General features: G+C 38.0%; 1 protein-coding gene across 1 annotated transcript; it reads right to left on the reverse strand.

Moving 5' to 3' along the window:
- Positions 1-946: 946 nt before the first annotated feature.
- On the reverse strand, positions 947-2,083 carry npy8ar (neuropeptide Y receptor Y8a). The gene has a single exon (XM_067399067.1). It carries the CDS (start codon positions 2,081-2,083, stop codon positions 947-949), a length of 1,137 nt encoding a protein of 378 aa, XP_067255168.1.
- Between the last annotated feature and the right edge of the window lie 16,531 nt (positions 2,084-18,614).

The raw sequence follows: 18,614 nt of genomic DNA on the forward strand, positions 1-18,614 counted from the left end.
CTTAGTGGCTCATGCATTGGAAATACAGACACAGCTGCTATATATGCAAATGATTTCATCTTCAGTAATGAGCAGAAGAATAAGCATTCAATGAAATTACCGGCAAAGAGAAACAACAAGTGACAGAAGAGAACTACATGGATGTCATGTTTCCAAATTTATTTGCACTTTCAGAACTAGCATTTATAAGGCAACAAGAACGTCAACACCAAACACTTTTGTTTGCTTTGATCATCAAGAAAATGTGTAATACCAAACTGGCATTGGCACAGTCATGTTTCTATTGTAGCAGAAGATGGGTGTGTTGTTAACACTGATGCTCAAACTTTTCCCAACATTACAGAGGCACAATTCATAGTTCAAATGCAGCGTAAGCGATCTCACCAAAGCAACACAATAAATAGTAATAGTTACACTTTATTAAACAACAACTACAACAACAAAACCGGACATGAACAGAATAAATACTTTGGTGAGGGCACCAACTCACTGCTACAGTGATTTTTAACAAAGAAAGAATCGTACATGAAAAGTAATTTCATTATAGCAATAACAACTTCCTGTTTGATGTGAAACGTCTGGCGCGCAATGAGCGCTAAAACAATTCAGCCTCATAAATCAGTCCTTCCTCTCATAACACGACAGCTTGAAAGCATCATCAGAGGAATAATCACATTCTTGATGGAATATTCATCCCATATAACTCATATACAAGGACAGGAATGACACTCTGACTACCCTAGCTGTCCTTAACAAAACATCACGCCTCGTTCCTCGTAGGAACACGCAGACCTGGACCACGGCAACAGTGGGTAGAGGTTGTTTTTAGATCTCTTGGGTATGAACTGATGTAGAAACCCACATAGCAATTCCACATCTCCATGGAAACAGTGCCAGCTCATCCTCAACCCCTTCCCTTGTTCTCTTCTCAGTTCCTGCAGTCTCTTTAGCAGTGAGCGCACTGTTCCGATCTGATCAGAGAGCCCTGCTGCATGGACGAAACCTTGGTGACATCGGTGGCCACCGTGGAAAGCGGGAAGCTCTCATAGGCCTCCGGAACTCCCCAGCCACAATGGCAGCGCTGAAGCGTCGCCTTCAGCTCCTTCTGGAAGTTGGTGTTGAGGAAGCCGTACACCACCGGGTTCACGCAGGTAGACGCCATGGCCGTCAGGTGGCAGGCGGAGAAGATGACGTCATGCTGGCAAGAAGGAAGCACCTGGTGGTACCAGTCGAAGATGGTGTTGAAGACATTGAGCGGGAGCCAGCAGAGAGCGAAAGCAACTACGATTACGACCAACATGGCATTGATGCGCTGAGCACTCCGCGCCTTTCTCTGCCGGGCCTCGGTGGCCTGCTCCACCATGTCCTTCCGCCTGCGCAGACGCAGGAATATGCGCAAGTAACAGACCAAAATGAGAAGCAAGGGTAGGCAGTACTGGAAAAGCAGAAGCGAGGTGGTGTACGCCAAACGGTTGCGTTCGGACGGCCAGAGCTCCATGCAAATGACGTGGTCGCTGAACGGGTTGAACGGCAGGCTGAGGTTCTGGAACGGGACGTTAGTTAGGATATTAAAGGACAGGAAGGGTAGGGAAATGAAGCAGGCCACCATCCAGGTGACGGCCACGGCCAGGTACGAATGGCCAGGGGCGGGCGTCCAGCCGGTGGGGTGGATGATGAGTTGATGCCGCTCCAACGCGATGAGGACCAACGAGAAGATGGAGACCGTGACAGACATACACTGCACAAATGGCGTGACCTTGCACAACGTCTCACCCAAGATCCAGCGGTCCATGAGCGTGTAGATGACCGTCACAGGGAGGCACACCACGCACATGAGGATGTCAGAGCAGGAGAGGTTGGCGATGAGGATGTTGGTGACGTTTCTCATCTCTTTTTGTCTGGATATGATGAAGACCAGACAAGTGTTGCCCACCAAGCCCACCGCCATAACAGTGCTGTAGGCCACGATCAGAAGGGTCGTGCCACTCACAGAGGGAGGGCACACATTGGAATCCACCCATGTTCTCTGGCCTAACCCAGTTGAGGTGTTGCTGATGTTGTACGAGGTCGGAGAGGCCTCCATAAGTTTCAAAGTTGGTTGAGGAGCAGCTAGGAGTTCACAAAAGCGTCCACTCTTCAAACACCATAAGAAAGTCGACTCATTGTTTAGATCCTTGCATGTATTCGTAGCCAATTGGTTGACCTGGAGGAAAAGGAGCATGTAAAGAGAGTTAGCTGGCATTAAAATGGTCAATATGTTGAGAGGGATTTAATGGGGAAGGATTTAACTCAACAAGTGAATCTCTGGGAAAGGTTAAGCCCCCTTAATCCAACAGATGTTTGCGGACTTGAAATCTGGGGACAAATATCTTGTTTAGGGAGAAAACACTGCAAATCTCTCTAAAGTATTTTCACCTTATCATTTCATAAATTAGTTCATGCATATGTACACCAAAACACATGATTCGTTCTGCTCTAATAATGGCATAAGCTCAACTAATACTCTTTGCAAAAACTCCCTCGGGATGTTGACAGGTCATCCTGTCTGTTAAGCTGACAGATGGAGGTCTCTCTCAGGAGAATTCTCTCTTTATCCCTTTTATCTGCAAGTTCTCTTTTCTTTGGCCTCATATTGCTTTTATGTGATGAAGCGATAAAAATAATCATATCACAAACTACCGATTTAGAAGCTGCCGATGTATTAGCACATTTTTACACAGTATTTGTCAGGTTTACCTTGTCAACCTCAGTGAATCTGAAGGGTTGGAATAATAGAATCTTAGTCGATGAAATACTAGAACCGAATATTTATGTGTCTGTGCTATGCTACTGAATCTACAGAGCCAGAGCAAAAGAAATTAAGCTTTAGTTAGCAGTCTGAATTGAACATGAGACAGAAAGACTGGACACTGTCAAATTATACAGACATAAATAAAAAAATACACCTTTCTATTGCATTGTCCTAGCTGTTTGCACACACCAAAAAGGTTTGTTTTTATAAATGGTACTTAATTTACAATATTTTACCTAAGTTTTTGTTAAATATGTTTGCATTGTACATATTAGGGATGCTTCCTCAAAAGCACTAAACAAAAATTTCTGCCCTTCCCTCCTTCATTCTATAACTCCACATACTTGAATAAGTACTGCATCTAACTTGACTTCTGTAATGCACAGATTGGTATCAATTGCATCAAATATTTTACTCCCAAAGTCACTTTAGCTAATTTATTCCTTGCGCCGGCCACTCTGAGTTTCTGGATTGAGTAAGTGTTGTAATTAAGCTGCTGCTAATATCCTCTCTCTCCTCCAAACCAACTGTCAGGAGTTTCACACCAGCTTATTACGTCATTCATCTCACATGGAGTGGGAAGCTGATTCAGGGAATGCCTTACTGAGATTATCTACTCCAGAGTTTCAATCCTTCACAGCTCTAAAGAGCATAATTCATCACACATAATCTTTAGAAGTACTCTAAAATTTGCATTTCATGAATGAAATACCAATGCTTTTAAGGCAGCAAAAGAGTGCTTAAATTTTGGGAAAAACTTTTCAATTTTGAAAAATAAATGAGTGGTACCCATAAAAACCAACCAACACAAGACTAGGGCAAGGCTGTATCCATGTCTTGAACATTGGGGGGACCAAAGTGTTTTTTGTTTGTTTGTTTTTTTTGCATAGGGGAGGGGTGTTATATTGGTCTTTTTATTCAAAGGAATTAAATAATTAAAGGATTAAAAGGGATTTAAGGGAATAAAGAAAAGTAAATAAGAATGGTAAAAGGTTCAGGTCTATTGAATTTATGAAGTAATCAATTGAAGCTATTTGCAAATAATATATATTTTTAAAATAACCTTAATGATCTTATTCGTATGTCTAATAGCCTACACTCTAAAAAATGCTGGGTTAAAAACAACCCAAGTTGGGTTGAAAATGTACAAACCCAGCGATTGGGTTGTTTCAACCCAACTGTTGGGTTAAATGTTTGCCCAATCTGCTGGGTAAGTTGGGTTGAAAATGGACAAACCCAGCGATTGGGTTGTTTTAACCCAGCAGTTGGGTTAAATGTTTGCCCAACCTGCTGGGTAGTTTTATTTAACCCAACTATTGTTTGAAAATGACTATATGGCTGACTTAAAATGAATCTAAAATGAAATCAAAATGTTCATTTATTAAACACATTAATAAATGTTAATTTTCAAGATATTTTGGGTTCATTTTAAGTAAGCAATACTGTAATTTTTAAACAACAGTTGAGTTAAGTAAAACTACCCAGCAGGTTGGGCAAACATTTAACCCAACAGTTGGGTTAAAACAACCCAATCGCTGGGTTTGTCCATTTTCAACCCAACTTGGTTTGTTTTTAACCCAGCATTTTTTAGAGTGTATGTAAAAAACGCAAAAACTTTCTTGTCTCAACACATTCAGTTACATGAATCATAAATGGTGAACGAATGGCTGTCGGTCGCTGAACATTTCTATCGTAAAACAGTCATCAAATATTAGCCTACATGATTAGCTAATTGCATCTCACCACGCACTCTTTCACTACTAAAACTAAAGTGTTGCGTTGTAATTCTCACTGGTCCTCTGTGAACAGTAAGCCCCGGCCTTGATGTGATTGGTCATCTCAGTCATTCTGACATTGACGAGTGCTGTTAGACCGCTGAGGCAGACCAGCCTAAAAATTTAACATTTAAAACTTTTTGCAATCCTAACAAGAAACAGAGCGAGTGCATCAGAGCAGCATCAAGAATATCAAATACTGAGAGGGACAATTAGGCTATTTCTAATTATTGGGGGGTAGCTAAAGAGTCCTGAGTGGTTGCTTGGGTGTTGTTATGTGGCTTCTAGATATTTTGGGTGCTTGCCTGGTGGTTACTAGTGTGGGTTGACAGGGCATTGCTATGTGGTTGCTAAAGTCTTCACAGTGGTTGCTCTAAAAAGTGGTTAGTCTAAAAAGTCTCTATTCTGTTCTGTATATCTGAGATCTATCCTTCAATGCAAGTCTATAGAGTGCATTAGAGCCTGCCCACTTTTTCAGCGGCATTGGTTCCAGAAGTATTTTTCCATTCATTTCTCCCAAAGAGATTTGATAAAAGCAGGAGTGTCCAATCCTGCTTCTGGAGGGCCACTGTCCTCCAGAGTTTAGCTTCAACCCCAGTTAAACACACCTGAACCAGCTAATCAAGGTTTTTAGGCATACTAGAAAGTTCCAGATAGGTGTGTTGTGATAAGTTAGAGCTAAACTCTGCAGGACAGTGGCCCTCCAGGACCGAGTTTGGACACCCTTACTTTATAAACCATGAACCACACCAACTAGCTACGAGGTGAATCCCAATATTACAAACTTTGATCTGAGAGCAAGAAAGTATTTGAAAATCAGTACGGACTTGAAAGAGTCCCATGAAGCACTGCGAACAGCTTAATCAAATTAAAAATGATGGAAAAATATAAAACTACTCACTTAAAAATGTTGATTATATATATAAAAACAATGTTTTAAGTTTATTGCAAAATATGCATATATATCCAAATATTTAAAATTTTCTGAGCGTGTAGGGAGATCGACTCGATTATGTCATTTGTAGTGCTTCATGGGAGTGGGCGGAACTCTCTGATTGGTGGAATTTTCTGTACAGCATCATGGGTAATGTAGTTTTCACCACAAATTCTGCTGTTAAACAAGAATATTTTCAAATGAAGTTGAAATAATGCCTGCTAACGGCTTTAACGGAAGCAAATATACTGTTTATTAACAACCTCGTAGCTCACAGTAGGGCTGTCATTAAAAATCTGTTTGCCTATGGAGAAACTGAATGTCTGAGTTTTTTACTTCCGGAACATGATTGTTGCACTCTATGGGACTGATACTCCTCAGTAATGTTCCACGTTAATAAACCATCACAATTCATTAACCAAATACTGAAATACAGTGTATGAAAATGAAGTCACTAAAGCAGAAAAGCACTGCATTCTAAGACGGAAGTCAGATATGACAATATCATTTATCTGATATGTGATATGATACCCTTGATAGATGTGTCCTTCACAGGGTACAAAGTATTGTCTTTCCACAGCACTGACATGCTGTCTATCTGAAATATAATGGCATATATCAGAGGCAACAGCATCGGAGGTTTGTGTGTGTGGAGAGAGTGACTCAAGAATTTTAGGGAGTGTGTGAAATTATATAAGGCAGAACTAAATTAATCATCTAATTTTCATATCACACAGACAAGTCTGAGCGGCATGCTTTCATAACCGCTCACAGAGATTCGCTACTTGCGCAAATCAAATTCTCATTGTCGTTTGAGATGAAAAAGAATTGAAGAAATGAATAAACCAAAAAGACAAAAGTAAATGCAAATTAGTAGACATCTAAATCAAGCTGAGGTCAAAAATAACACTTTAAAGAGAATAATTCACCCAAAAAAGATTTTGTCATTATTTATTCACCCTCATGTCTTTTCCAAACCGGTATGACTTTCTTTCTTTTGTTAAACACAAAAGGAGATATTTATAGCAGAATGACAAAGCTGCTTTATACAATGAAAGTAAATGGTGATCACCACTGCTAAACAAGAAGACCTGAATTATTGCATAAAAGTCATATGAAGCACTATTATGTTGATATATATTTTTAATATATATATATATATTAGCTTGATAGCCCCTGCCCATCTGCTGTCACTATATTAAAGGATTAGTTAACTTCAGAATTAAAATAACATCCTGATAATTTACTCTCCCCCATGGTTTTTGAGGAAAACAAGATTTTACCAAACGGGTTGAGGGTCCAGATTGCAGTTTCAGTGCAGCTTCAAAGGGCCGATCGTTTCGCTAGACAAGACCCTTATTCCTCATCTGGGATCGTCTGGGAGTCCTTTGAAGCTGCACTGAAACTGCAATTTTGACCTTCAACCCATTGGTTACTGTTGAAGTCCACTACAACAGTCGGGATCATTAATATGTACGCCCCCAATATTTGCATATGCCAGCCCGTGTTCAAGCATTAGACAAGGGCAGGACGTCTGGATCTGTGCACAGCTGAATCATCAGACTAGGTAAGCAAGCAAGAACAATAGTGAAAAATGGCAGATGGAGCGATAATAACTGACTTGATACATGATATCATGATATTTTTAGTGATATTTGTAAATTGTCTTTCTAAATGTTTCGTTAGCATGTTGCTAATGTGCTGTTAAATGTGGTTAAAGTTACCATCGTTTATTACTGTATTCACGGAGACAAGACTCATTATTTTCATTTTTTAAACACTTGCAGTCTGTATAATTCATAAACACAACTTCATTCTTTATAAATCTCTCCAACAGTGTGTAATGTTAGCTTTAGCCACAGAGCACTATCAGACTCATTCAGAATCAAATGTAAACATCCAAATAAATACCATACTTTCGCGATTAGACATGCTGCATGACGAACACTTTGTAAAGATGCATTTTGAGGGTTATATTAGCTGTGTGAACTTTGTTCATGCTGTTAAAGGTAAGTGTGAGCTCCGTGGGCGGGGAGCGTGAGATTTAAAGGGGCCGCAGCCTAAATCGGCTCATATTTAATGATGCCCCCAAATAGGCAGTTATTAATAAAAAAAATCTATGGGGTATTTTGAGCTGAAACTTCACAGACACATTCAGGGGACACCTTAGACTTACATCTTTTCAAAAGACGTTCTACAGCACCTTTAATTTCTTTTTGACTGAAGAAAGAAAGACATAAACATCTAGGATGACATGGGGGGGAAGTAAATTATAAGGACATTTTAATTCTCAAGTGAACTAATCCTTTAAAGGCAACAAAATCTCCTTTTGTGTTCCAAGAAAAAAAGCCAAACAATATGAGAAAATGATGAATTGTCCCTTTAACTAAAGCTTATGTAAAACTCTTCTCACAGGAAGCCAAAACACAACAGGACATTTATCACTATTTGTGAGCTGCTGACTGTCCACAAGGTCAGATCCAATAGATTCAGTCAGAAAACAAAAGAGTGAATTTTGCCAAAGTGCTTTCTGCTTCCATTAACCTTGAAGAGTTCGACTATTTTGACAGATGCTCTACAGGGGTGTCCAATCCTGTTCCTAAACATCTACCTTCCTGTAAAATTCAGCTCCAACCCTGATCAAATGCAATTGAACCATGCAGCTAATTAAGACACTTGATAATTACAGACAGGTGTGTTGAATTAGGGTTGGATCTGAATTCTGCAGGAAGGCAGAGCTCCAGGAAAAGAATTGGACACCCCTGCTCTAGTAGTTCATTAGACCATTCCTCGTGATTTGAATCCTGTCATTTTCACCAGAGCTGCAAGTTTCTTGTCATTTTCTTGAAGGGCAGCTAATAAGCTTAACAACAACTACCACTATCAAACACTTTAGTCAGACAACTAGCATTACCTTCACTTCCAGCATGACCGACTCCAGTGCATTAATGTTGTTTCGCCAACCTTTATTGGTACTTTATTGTGCTCTCGGCATCAAAAAGATATTTGACTCATATTAGCAGCTGTGAGTCACTTGGGAAATTGACAGCTTTATAATGACCTTGAGTTATGCCAGGCTTATCACAACCTCTGATTAAACAGACTCTTGATGAAACTGTTGAATCAACAAATTGTAATGGGAGTGATCAAACATAATCAAACCATTCCCTCAGTCTAAAATTTTTCTCAGATAAAATACTTTCTCCTCCTATCAAATCTTAAAGGAGTATGTCACCAAAAATGAATATTCTGTCTATGTTGTTCCAAACCAGCTATTATTTTTTTACCCGTGCAATGTCAGTGATGTCAAACGACTTTGAAAATATCTTCTTCTGTGTTTCACAGAAAAAGAAAAAAATCAGATAGGTTTGGAATGACATGGCCAAAAAACATAAGTAAACCATTTAGGTTGATTCACTCAAATAGCATAGAAAAATATTGAAAAAATATTTTTTTTGTTTGATGACAGCTACATTGTGCTATTGCTTCTAAATTATCTGAGAATTTGTTTTCAGTGTTCACATGTGGGATATATATGAACAAAATTCATAGATTTGCATTCAAGGAGAGACCATATCCATTATATCTAGAGACATATAGACATAATTATACACACACACACACACACACACACACATATATATATATATATATATATATATATTTTTTTTTTTTTTTTTTTTTTTTTTCAACTAATCTTTGCAGAAACCTTAAAAAAAAAAGTCTGTCGGGGATGGAATCACATCTTGATTGAAAAGTGTATCCCTGAGCTATTCTGATAACCATACAAACACATTACGTTCTTTACACAGATGGCAATTACACATTTCAACAACCTTGGAGAGCAGGATATTATCTCTTTCTTTGGAATGAGCTCTCTCGACCTTCAGCAAAAGGACAATGACATGTCACATATGGCAGCTGAAAAACAGTGTTATAGATGTGGGTTCATGGCCACAGAAGCCCTTAGCAGCCCTCAGCATCTCTGATTGAAGAGGAAGAGCCTGGCTCTCTGCTGTAGTGGATTTACATCAGTTCTGAGGAACACTGCTGAGTTTCCATAAATATGAGTCTCCCTATAGGATGGTGGAAGGGCAATTTACTCCATAGGACGCACACTGAAGGCAATAACCCTACTGAAATACCTCACAGTGGCCCGAGGCAATGTGGTTTCAATCCATCTGGGCAGGCCAACTACACAGAGACAAGTCAATTTATCGGAAAATCAGGGTTGTAGAACAGCAGCTCTACAGCTCCAGCGTAATCTATTATGTGGGAGGACATGAAAATAGCAGGATATAAAGTATAAAGCTAAGTGGGGGGGACAAAATTCCTTAAAAAGGAACAGTTCCAGTTCACCCAAAGAAAATTTACTCACACTTAAACCTGGTCACTATTCTCTTTCAATATATCCACAAAACATGTGTATATATGCATATTATGTACATGCATACACACAAACACTACCATTCATAAGTTTGGGATCAGTACGATTTTTTTTAACCCTCTGGTGGTCTTCGCGTGGCGGTCAAAAATTACCTTTTGTTTTGTTTTTCAATGAAATGAATGTACAATATTTTTGTTCGATAATGTTTTTTTATTTTAATATTTTGTATTTTTAGGGGATTTTATGGTGCTAAATTATATTTAGGCTATAGTTATAATCCACGTACTCACTTTTTGAGCACGGACCTGAAAATTACATTTCCAACTTAAATGGTCGTAAATCTTGAATGCTTTAGAGCACAGACTTCAAGCGGAACTCAGTAAGATTTGCGAAGCTCCCCCTACAGGTTCCTTCAGTGAATCACACTGTCGTAAATACTCCAAGCGCAGCTCTGGACTACAACGCTCACCAGCGCAGTAGTTTTGCAAATACAGTACAAGAAATCTCGATGGAGGTGGTTAATTTTCGAAATTGTCTTATAAAATCATAATTTGTTTTTGAATTACCGTAAAGCATTTTGTCACTCTCGCCAGATTGTGTCGGGTCGGTGCAGCTCAACTTGCAAGTGCTGTTTTCTGGCGTAGACGTGCCAGAGGGGGTTAGTGCACGCCTCAAACACACACCACTACAAGTCAATTAACCATCGTAAGGACTTAGAAAACTATTTATGAAGGTCAAAAAGTTATTTAGTTCTGCTTTAAAGGGATAGTTCACACAAAAATTTAAATTATTCCATGATTTACTCACCCTCAAGCCATCCTAGGTGTATATGACTATCTTTTGTTAGTCCTCCAAGGTTTATAATGGTTGTGAATGGCTGCCCAAATTCTGAAGACAAAAAAAAAATGTAAATAAATCATGGAATAATTTTCATTTTTGGGTGAACTATCCCTTTAATTTTGATCTCTTTTCAAGGATGACACTTGGCAGATTATTGCTGAAGTGCAAATTTTTTTAAAAAGTTAACTTAAAAAAGTTACAGAATTATACATTTATTGTTATGGAAAATGCACAAAAATACTATTTTCAATTTTTATATGAAATACATATTTTCAAAACCATGTTTTACTGCAAGAAAATCAAAGCCATAAATCTAAACAAGCTGTGTTACAAATATGAGTTTGATATCTCAAAAAATGAGCTTTTAGTAAGATTTTGTTTGGCCGCAGTACCAAAAGTTTTCACTCGATGAAATTCGTCTCTCATTCATTTCCAATGTGGTCATTTTTGACTATTGTGACTATTTTTTTTTTTCAGGACAATTTAACCTTTTCGAATCATGTTCATGATTTTTTTTGTGTGTGTGTGTGTGTGTGGGCGTGTGTTCACATACCAAGTGCCAAAACGTTTGTACCATTCCAATGAAGTAAAAAATAGTTTTTTGGTCAAAAAAGACCGAACAGCACCAGTTAAAGAAGTGAATACTTTTATTCAAGGAAGAATACATTAAATTGAAGTAACAGTAAATATATTTACAATGTTACAAAAAATATGTTTCTTATAAATGCCATTATTTATTAAGCAGCACAACTGTTTTCAACATTGATAATAACAAGAAATGTTTCTTGAGCAGCAAATCGGCATATTAGAATGATTTCTGAAGGATCATGTGACACTGAAGACTGGAGTAATGATGCTGAAAATTCAGCTTTGATCACAGGAATAAATTACATTTTAAAATTTGTTAAAATAGAAAACAATTCTTTTAAATTGTAAAAAAATATTTAATATTGTGAGTTTACATTTTACAATATTACTGTATTTACTGTATTTTTGATCAGTCTTTCAAAAACATGAAAAAATTTTACTGACCCCAAACTTTTGAACAGTAGTATATATATATATATATATATATATATATATATATATATATATGCACACGCACACATAAATATTCCATTATATTCCAGATTTTAAACAACACGAGGAAGAGTAAATAATTGGACGTTCATTTTTGACTGAACCTTTACATTTTGAAATGCATTTTAGACAAAAATTTATGACAAGTATTTCTTAAAATGTCAGATTTTGTGCCACGGGCTGTGGTAAAAACTCAGGCCACCCACCATCTCAAACTTCACCCCATCCACTAATTGCCGCAGGGTGTCCTTTAAAGAATTTCCTGGTGTCACCTTGGTTCTTGAGAGACGGGTGTTGAAAATGCACCAGGGGACGGCTTAAGCATAACACAAGTGTCATAAAAGAGTAGTGTTTTCTAGACACTTCATCTTCATTTGACTGATGAAGTTTGACAATCCATCAAAATGTATTACATCCATTCACTGACCTTTAATATTTTCATCAGCACCTTTTTAGGTTGGGAAAGCTTCCCCTCACTAGCTAATGTGGTTTCACATCTGACAAACATATGTATGATCTCTTCCCATTGTGAAAACCCTCAATACAGCGCATGTAAAGACTTTTTATTCTCAACTGGTTTTGCTGAAGGATGCAGATTTTACATTGGACATAAACAAGGTCGTAACCATGTCTTGAACACTAGGGGAAACTATTTTTTTTTATAAAGCATAAATAAAGTAGAAGAGTGAAGGAAATTCTAAGTGAGAAATAATCATTTTGAACTATTTGCAAATAATATTTGCATTAAAATATGCACACATGCACTTATCTGTATGCCTAATATGTCAAAAATGTAAAATGTTTCTCGTAACACTCAGTTACGAATTCAATTAAATTCAAAACAGCCATATTTGAGAAAAAAGTCGAGTATTGCATCACTGGATGTTACTGACGGTCGTTTAACATTTCTATCGTTTGCCATTTACATCTTACCTCACTCTTTCAATGTTAAACGCAGGAATTCACGCTCTGCTTCTGTAAACAGTAAACCTACTTTTGATTTGATTGGCCATTACAATCATTTTGACGTTGACGAGCGCTGTTAGACCACAGAGGCAGACCACACTAAAAATGTTTTAAACTTTTAAGTAATTCTAACAACAAATAGAATTTTAAATATTAGGGGGGACAATTTGGCCATTTCTAATTATGGGGGGGGGGACTTGTCCCCCTTAATGTCTATGGTCGTTACGGCCCTGGACATCAAGTATGAACCAAACCCAGAATCACTTCTTTCACCACATGTATTTTACTCTACTATGTTATATTTTCTTAATTACCTTTAACATAAACCAAATGACACAAATTTGAGCCTTTGAGCAAAAGATATTTGCGGCATTTCTTCTCCCTTTTAAAAGTTGACATGTCTATTTATTTTGCTACCCCAAAAACACGATTATACTGTTAGATGCATTTTATTTTTTGAGATTAGCATTATTTTCCCCCCATTTCCATGTCAACCCATCAAATGAGGGTTCCTTTTTAAGCTGCATGGACTAAAACTGCTATGACCATCTGTTATTGTTTCTATCTGTGCAGATTTTTATTCAAAAAGAGATTAAAATAATGTTCTACCATTACCATTCTTCCATCTTGTGCATATAATCTACAAATTGCAGTTAAATGTGAAGTGTTGCTCATATGCAATGACATCTAAGATTACTAGCAGAACAATCCCGATGGTCAAGTACAAACCCTTGAACTCCGGATAATGCAAGGGGTGGTGCCGCTGAAAACTAATCTCATGACTTATTGCTCACAGCTGCTCCACACAATGTCTTGACTGAAAGGTCTGTCTAAATCATGATATTGTCTTGAGAATATCTCAAGGAAAAAGGTAATGATCTATTTTAAGAGAAAGGGACACTGTAATAACCATTACCTTGAGATCCTTCCACACCTGTCGATCAAACCGCCATGAGGGAGACACCATAATAAACACTCCACAAGGGCGGGAAGCAATCTTAGTCTATATTAAGTACAATAACATATCTCTCATCCTCACATTGATCTTACATCTCTCAAGCTGCATAACCATGTCTAGTCTTAACAACAACAACAACGAAAAAAAACATTATTTTCTGAGATTATAGATTTTTAATGCACCCTGACAAGCACATACCAGATATTATATTTTAAATCCCACTTGTGGAAATCTCTAGTATGGTTGTGTGATTATTCTTTCCCAGAATTACTATTTGCTCCAACTGTTTCCCCATCACGTTCAGCTGTCAACCAGATCATTCTATCAAATTCCAACTTGATGGAAAAGGTGAAAACGCTCTCACCCCCTTTCAGTTACAATTTCCATCAAACGATATCAGCATTTCACACAATGCTTCCTGAATTGAGATTATGCTCATACTTGAGCAAATTGCTCACTAGATTATTGGACACTTACATTCTTAATGACTTAAGTAGAAGTTTCTTTAAAATACCTCAAGGATCATTGATGGATTCTGATAAATTCACGGCTTATTTTTTTACCTAAAAGTCAAAAACCACACATTTCATATCACATGCCAAGATTCAGATGATGAAAATCAGTTGCATAACTACTCAGCAGAGAAATGCGAGGAATCGTAAAAATTCCAGACGTTTTTCAACTGTGTCCATGTCGCAAATCTGCTCAGATGTACACACATCATACATAAAACAGAGTTTTTGTTATTTCTAAACCTCTACAGCACGACATCTCCACGACATACAAAGCAATCTTACCAGTAATGCTGTATTTTCTCCTGCGCTGATACCCACAGTGCGGCGGAGAGCCCGAACTCGACTACTGACGGAGGAGGAGGAGGATGCTGAAACTCCCTGTAACAGCATCAGCAGCTGTCTGATTCTCTGAACGAGACTTAAGGCGTACAGATGGGCAGAAAGTGTTGAGATGAAATGCTGGGAAACTTTGCGTGGATGTGAATTTGGTGTCATCCTCCCCCTCGCGCGCAGATTTCACGGGCACCTTTGGCTCGTCACTCGATTGGTTGTTGTTTGAAGATCTCGCAAACAGACTTGATCGCGCTGCATGCTGTAAGAAAGGTTCATTAATAAGATGGTTAATTGGGCTAACTGATAGACTATAAGCCATTGCTGTAATGGCACTGTGTTGTTATTAATTATTGATTGAAATTAAATGTCTCGTCATTTAAATTATTTTTTCATCATCGATATTATGAACTTTTCATGGTTGTATTAAGAACTAAGGGTGTCATTTAAATCAAATAATTGATTTTAATGACGCTAAAAATCTCAAATGGTGTTTAACTATCAAGCAGGTAGGCTAAAATTGTCAAAGTAGCTACACAAAGTAATATTTTTCTAAAAACCGTAAGTTAGAACGCTAGAGCATCACGAAAGACTCTGGGTTATTCCGTTTGACCTGAACAAAACGCACCAGATAAAATGTCGAAATAATTCAACTTTCTTCTAGTCAAGTCAAGTCACTTTTATTTATATAGCGCTTTTTAAAATGTAGATTGTGTCAAAGCAGCTTTACAGTGATAATTGGTACATCATTTTCAAGTCAAATATCAAGTGTCCCCAACCAAGCAAGTCAAAGGCGACAGCGGCAAGGAACCCAAACTCCAACAGATGACATCTGGTAGCAAATAGGTGTTAAGAAGGAGAAAAAAACATTGGGAGAAACCAGGCTAAAGGCCCCGGTATACTTCAAACGAAGTTCTTTTTCGTTCTTCGTTTAGGGGTAAAACGAAGTTCGAAATGCGTGGCCAGCGATATACTGTAAACGAACATCTGACGCCGCCCACACTGCTGAGATCGACGGTTATATGAATATGTAAATATGTGCCATGCACATTCTTCTCAGTAACAAAATAAACACAACAAAAATGAGAAAACAGCAAGCATTTATTATAGAAATAGTAAGAAAAGCATCTGATCATAACAGCATGGGAATGTTAGCACGAGCTCTGCAAATTAGCACTCCAGTCACGTCACGTTTATTTATATAGCACTTTATTCAATAGATTGCTTAAAATCAAAAGCTTTACAGTATCAAACATGAAAAACATTTTTTTACAAGCAAAACTTCATTTTGTACTATAAAGTGGCTATCCAGTGTGTTCATGTTTTCACCCGCGGAGCTCTTACCTCGACAAACTCAAACACACGAAATTAATCAAAGACGCGTCCCACGCAAGTGAAGGCGGAGCCTCGGCGCACACCTCCTGTTACGTTATTGTCACTGACCAATGGTTGTACAAAGGTGTTTTGCAGCTGGAGCGAACTTTTCCTGAACGTTCGCTTTGGGAAGTCGTTTCGAACTTCCAAAAAGAACACCAAACGAACTTCGTTTTGGCCTGATTTTGTTCGAAATTATGTCACATCAGTTCGTTCTTCGATTTCGTTTGAAGTATACCGGGGGCCTTTAGTTGGGGGGCAGTTCTCCTCTGGCGAACAGTGCTTTGTTATGATTCAGGCAGCTATCATAAGTCCGATAGGATTGCAGCATTCAAAGTATTTACTTCAGTAACATCCAGGTGAGGATCGTATTCATCACGCCGGTATGGACGGTTTGTTGAGGATCTGTGCCACTGGTTGTCGTGTTGATGAGGCCTTCACAGTGGATGATCTAGTTAAGTCAATCTCTGCTGATACTTCAGGGTTGCGTTGTGGTCGTGTCAAGGCAGGTCCTCAGCCTCACTTGGATACGGCCCGGATCCGGTTGACTACGGTAAACCTGGGGATAAACAGAAAGACTAATATTAGCGTAGATGCTAAGAATTGTTGTTCTCATGACAACAATGGCTTCCTGCGTGTTGGTTACACCCAACTGACTGAACATTTTTAGATATAATTTAGTTTTTAATCTACTTAAGGCGACATTGATTTTATTCAAGAATTTAACATTTTATTGTATTTAATTTCATTCGTTCTTTTTTCTTTTTTTTAGCAATCTCTGGGTAGTTGGCTATAAAAATGATTTTTATGGACCCTTTTCACGGACTGTGATTAGCATCTTAAATCTTGCAAAGTTTTTTATATTTTCATTTAAAAAAAAAAAGTATATAGCCTACATTTACAACACTATACCTAGTACCCTAACCTTTTCATCAAATTACAATAGTTAAAATCCCCCTGAAATCAAAATTTAAGGATCTTAAGGATATATAAGGTTTCAAAACTTACAGTCTCTCACTTTTGCTAAAATGGATCACGGATATTCAATGACATCACATCGCACTTTAGTTTCTCGTCAAATCTTCGGTCCAATCAAATGCTTTCTAGAATCTGAAGTCCCGCCTCCTCCTACACTCTTACAGACGCTGAAGCCTCGGCTGAAATCGGTCATTTGTTCACACATTTACTATTTTTTACATGGTGAATGGCACATAGTGCACTATATAGAGAATATAGGGAATGATTCTGACAGTGTAAATATACTTTCCTTTGATGCAAATGAAGTCCGTTTTCGCGTTGTCACATGAACCGCCGCAACGCAAGCAGTCTTGCTCCGGTTCAAGACACAAGAGCACAGAGCGGATCATATACGCAAGTCGACTCTCACTCATCCACAGAAGGTATCGGACCCATTTGAATTCTGCACAGAATTCTGTATATAAGCAATATAAAGGATATTATGAGGCAAGCTGTAACATAAACAAAACGCTATTGGCTATTTAAAAAAAGGGGCGGGGCTGTTCAATATATCACCCTGTCTTCATTTCAGTTGAAATTGCATCAACACATTGAATAATGCCGCACGTTCCAACACTCTTCAGTGGGCCTTTAACGCTGCTGTGAGGGTGTTTCTAATACAGCGGCTATGGGAGTGACAAGTAAAGTTGACATCTTTCTCTCTTCTGACTGCCATTATCAATCAATCACTCTTTTTTTCATCTTTTTGAAAGTTGTGAAAACACTGTTTTTGAATTTTTCTTTTGCTATTTGAGAACATGGGAACACACACACACACAAAAAAAATATTTAATGAAGTCTCTCATTCACCGCCATAGAATTTTTCCGAACTCTGACGACTTCCGCTTCTGAGAAACCCTGAAATGTGAAAAGGGTCTATTCAAGAACTGGAAAATGTCATGACAAATCTTAGTAGAGGTGTGCTCATGTTTGTATGAATTGCATTTTTGATTGTATGTGTTTTAATAACTTAAAGCTGCAGTCCGTGATTTTTCCTCTTTCCTCAAATTATTATTACTGTTATATTGTTCTCAAATTGTTGTTGTTAACAACATCAGCATTGCGTGACTGTGTATTTAGTGTGTATTAGTGTTACCTGTAGATTTCAATTTCTGTATCCACTCCACAGTCCAAAGTCTTTTGCTTTTTGACTACAAGTGAATCTCCAGTTGTCATTGATGATTGTCATCCGGATCTTTCTGGATTACAATCCGCCATCAAAATGATAAGTTTAATTATTTCAGCTGCTGTGAGAACAGGCTATAAATGTGTTGCTACCGGCAGCATCCTCCCGTGATAAAACCGATTAGCCTGAACTCCTTCCTTTGTTTACGGACGTGACGTAATGACGCACAGACGAACTGCTGCATGCTCAAATTTCCCGCGGAAATCCGCCATGTCGCTCTTATTATAAAACATTATTGCAAGCTTACTGTTGTGAATCGAGACAAGATAATTAGATAGTTTTGAACACTGTCTGGTTATGTACTTGTTCAAAAGTTGATTTTGGATAATTTTTAACCAAAAAAAGTTGCGGACTGCAGCTTTAACAGATTTAGAAAAAAATGCATTCACCACTGCCAGCATTGCACTGGCATCTCAATTATATGAAGTCATAAATTATGTATATATAGGTCTATAATGATT

This window comes from Chanodichthys erythropterus, chromosome 10 (assembly GCF_024489055.1).
Source record: "Chanodichthys erythropterus isolate Z2021 chromosome 10, ASM2448905v1, whole genome shotgun sequence".
Taxonomy (NCBI): Eukaryota; Metazoa; Chordata; class Actinopteri; order Cypriniformes; family Xenocyprididae; genus Chanodichthys; species Chanodichthys erythropterus.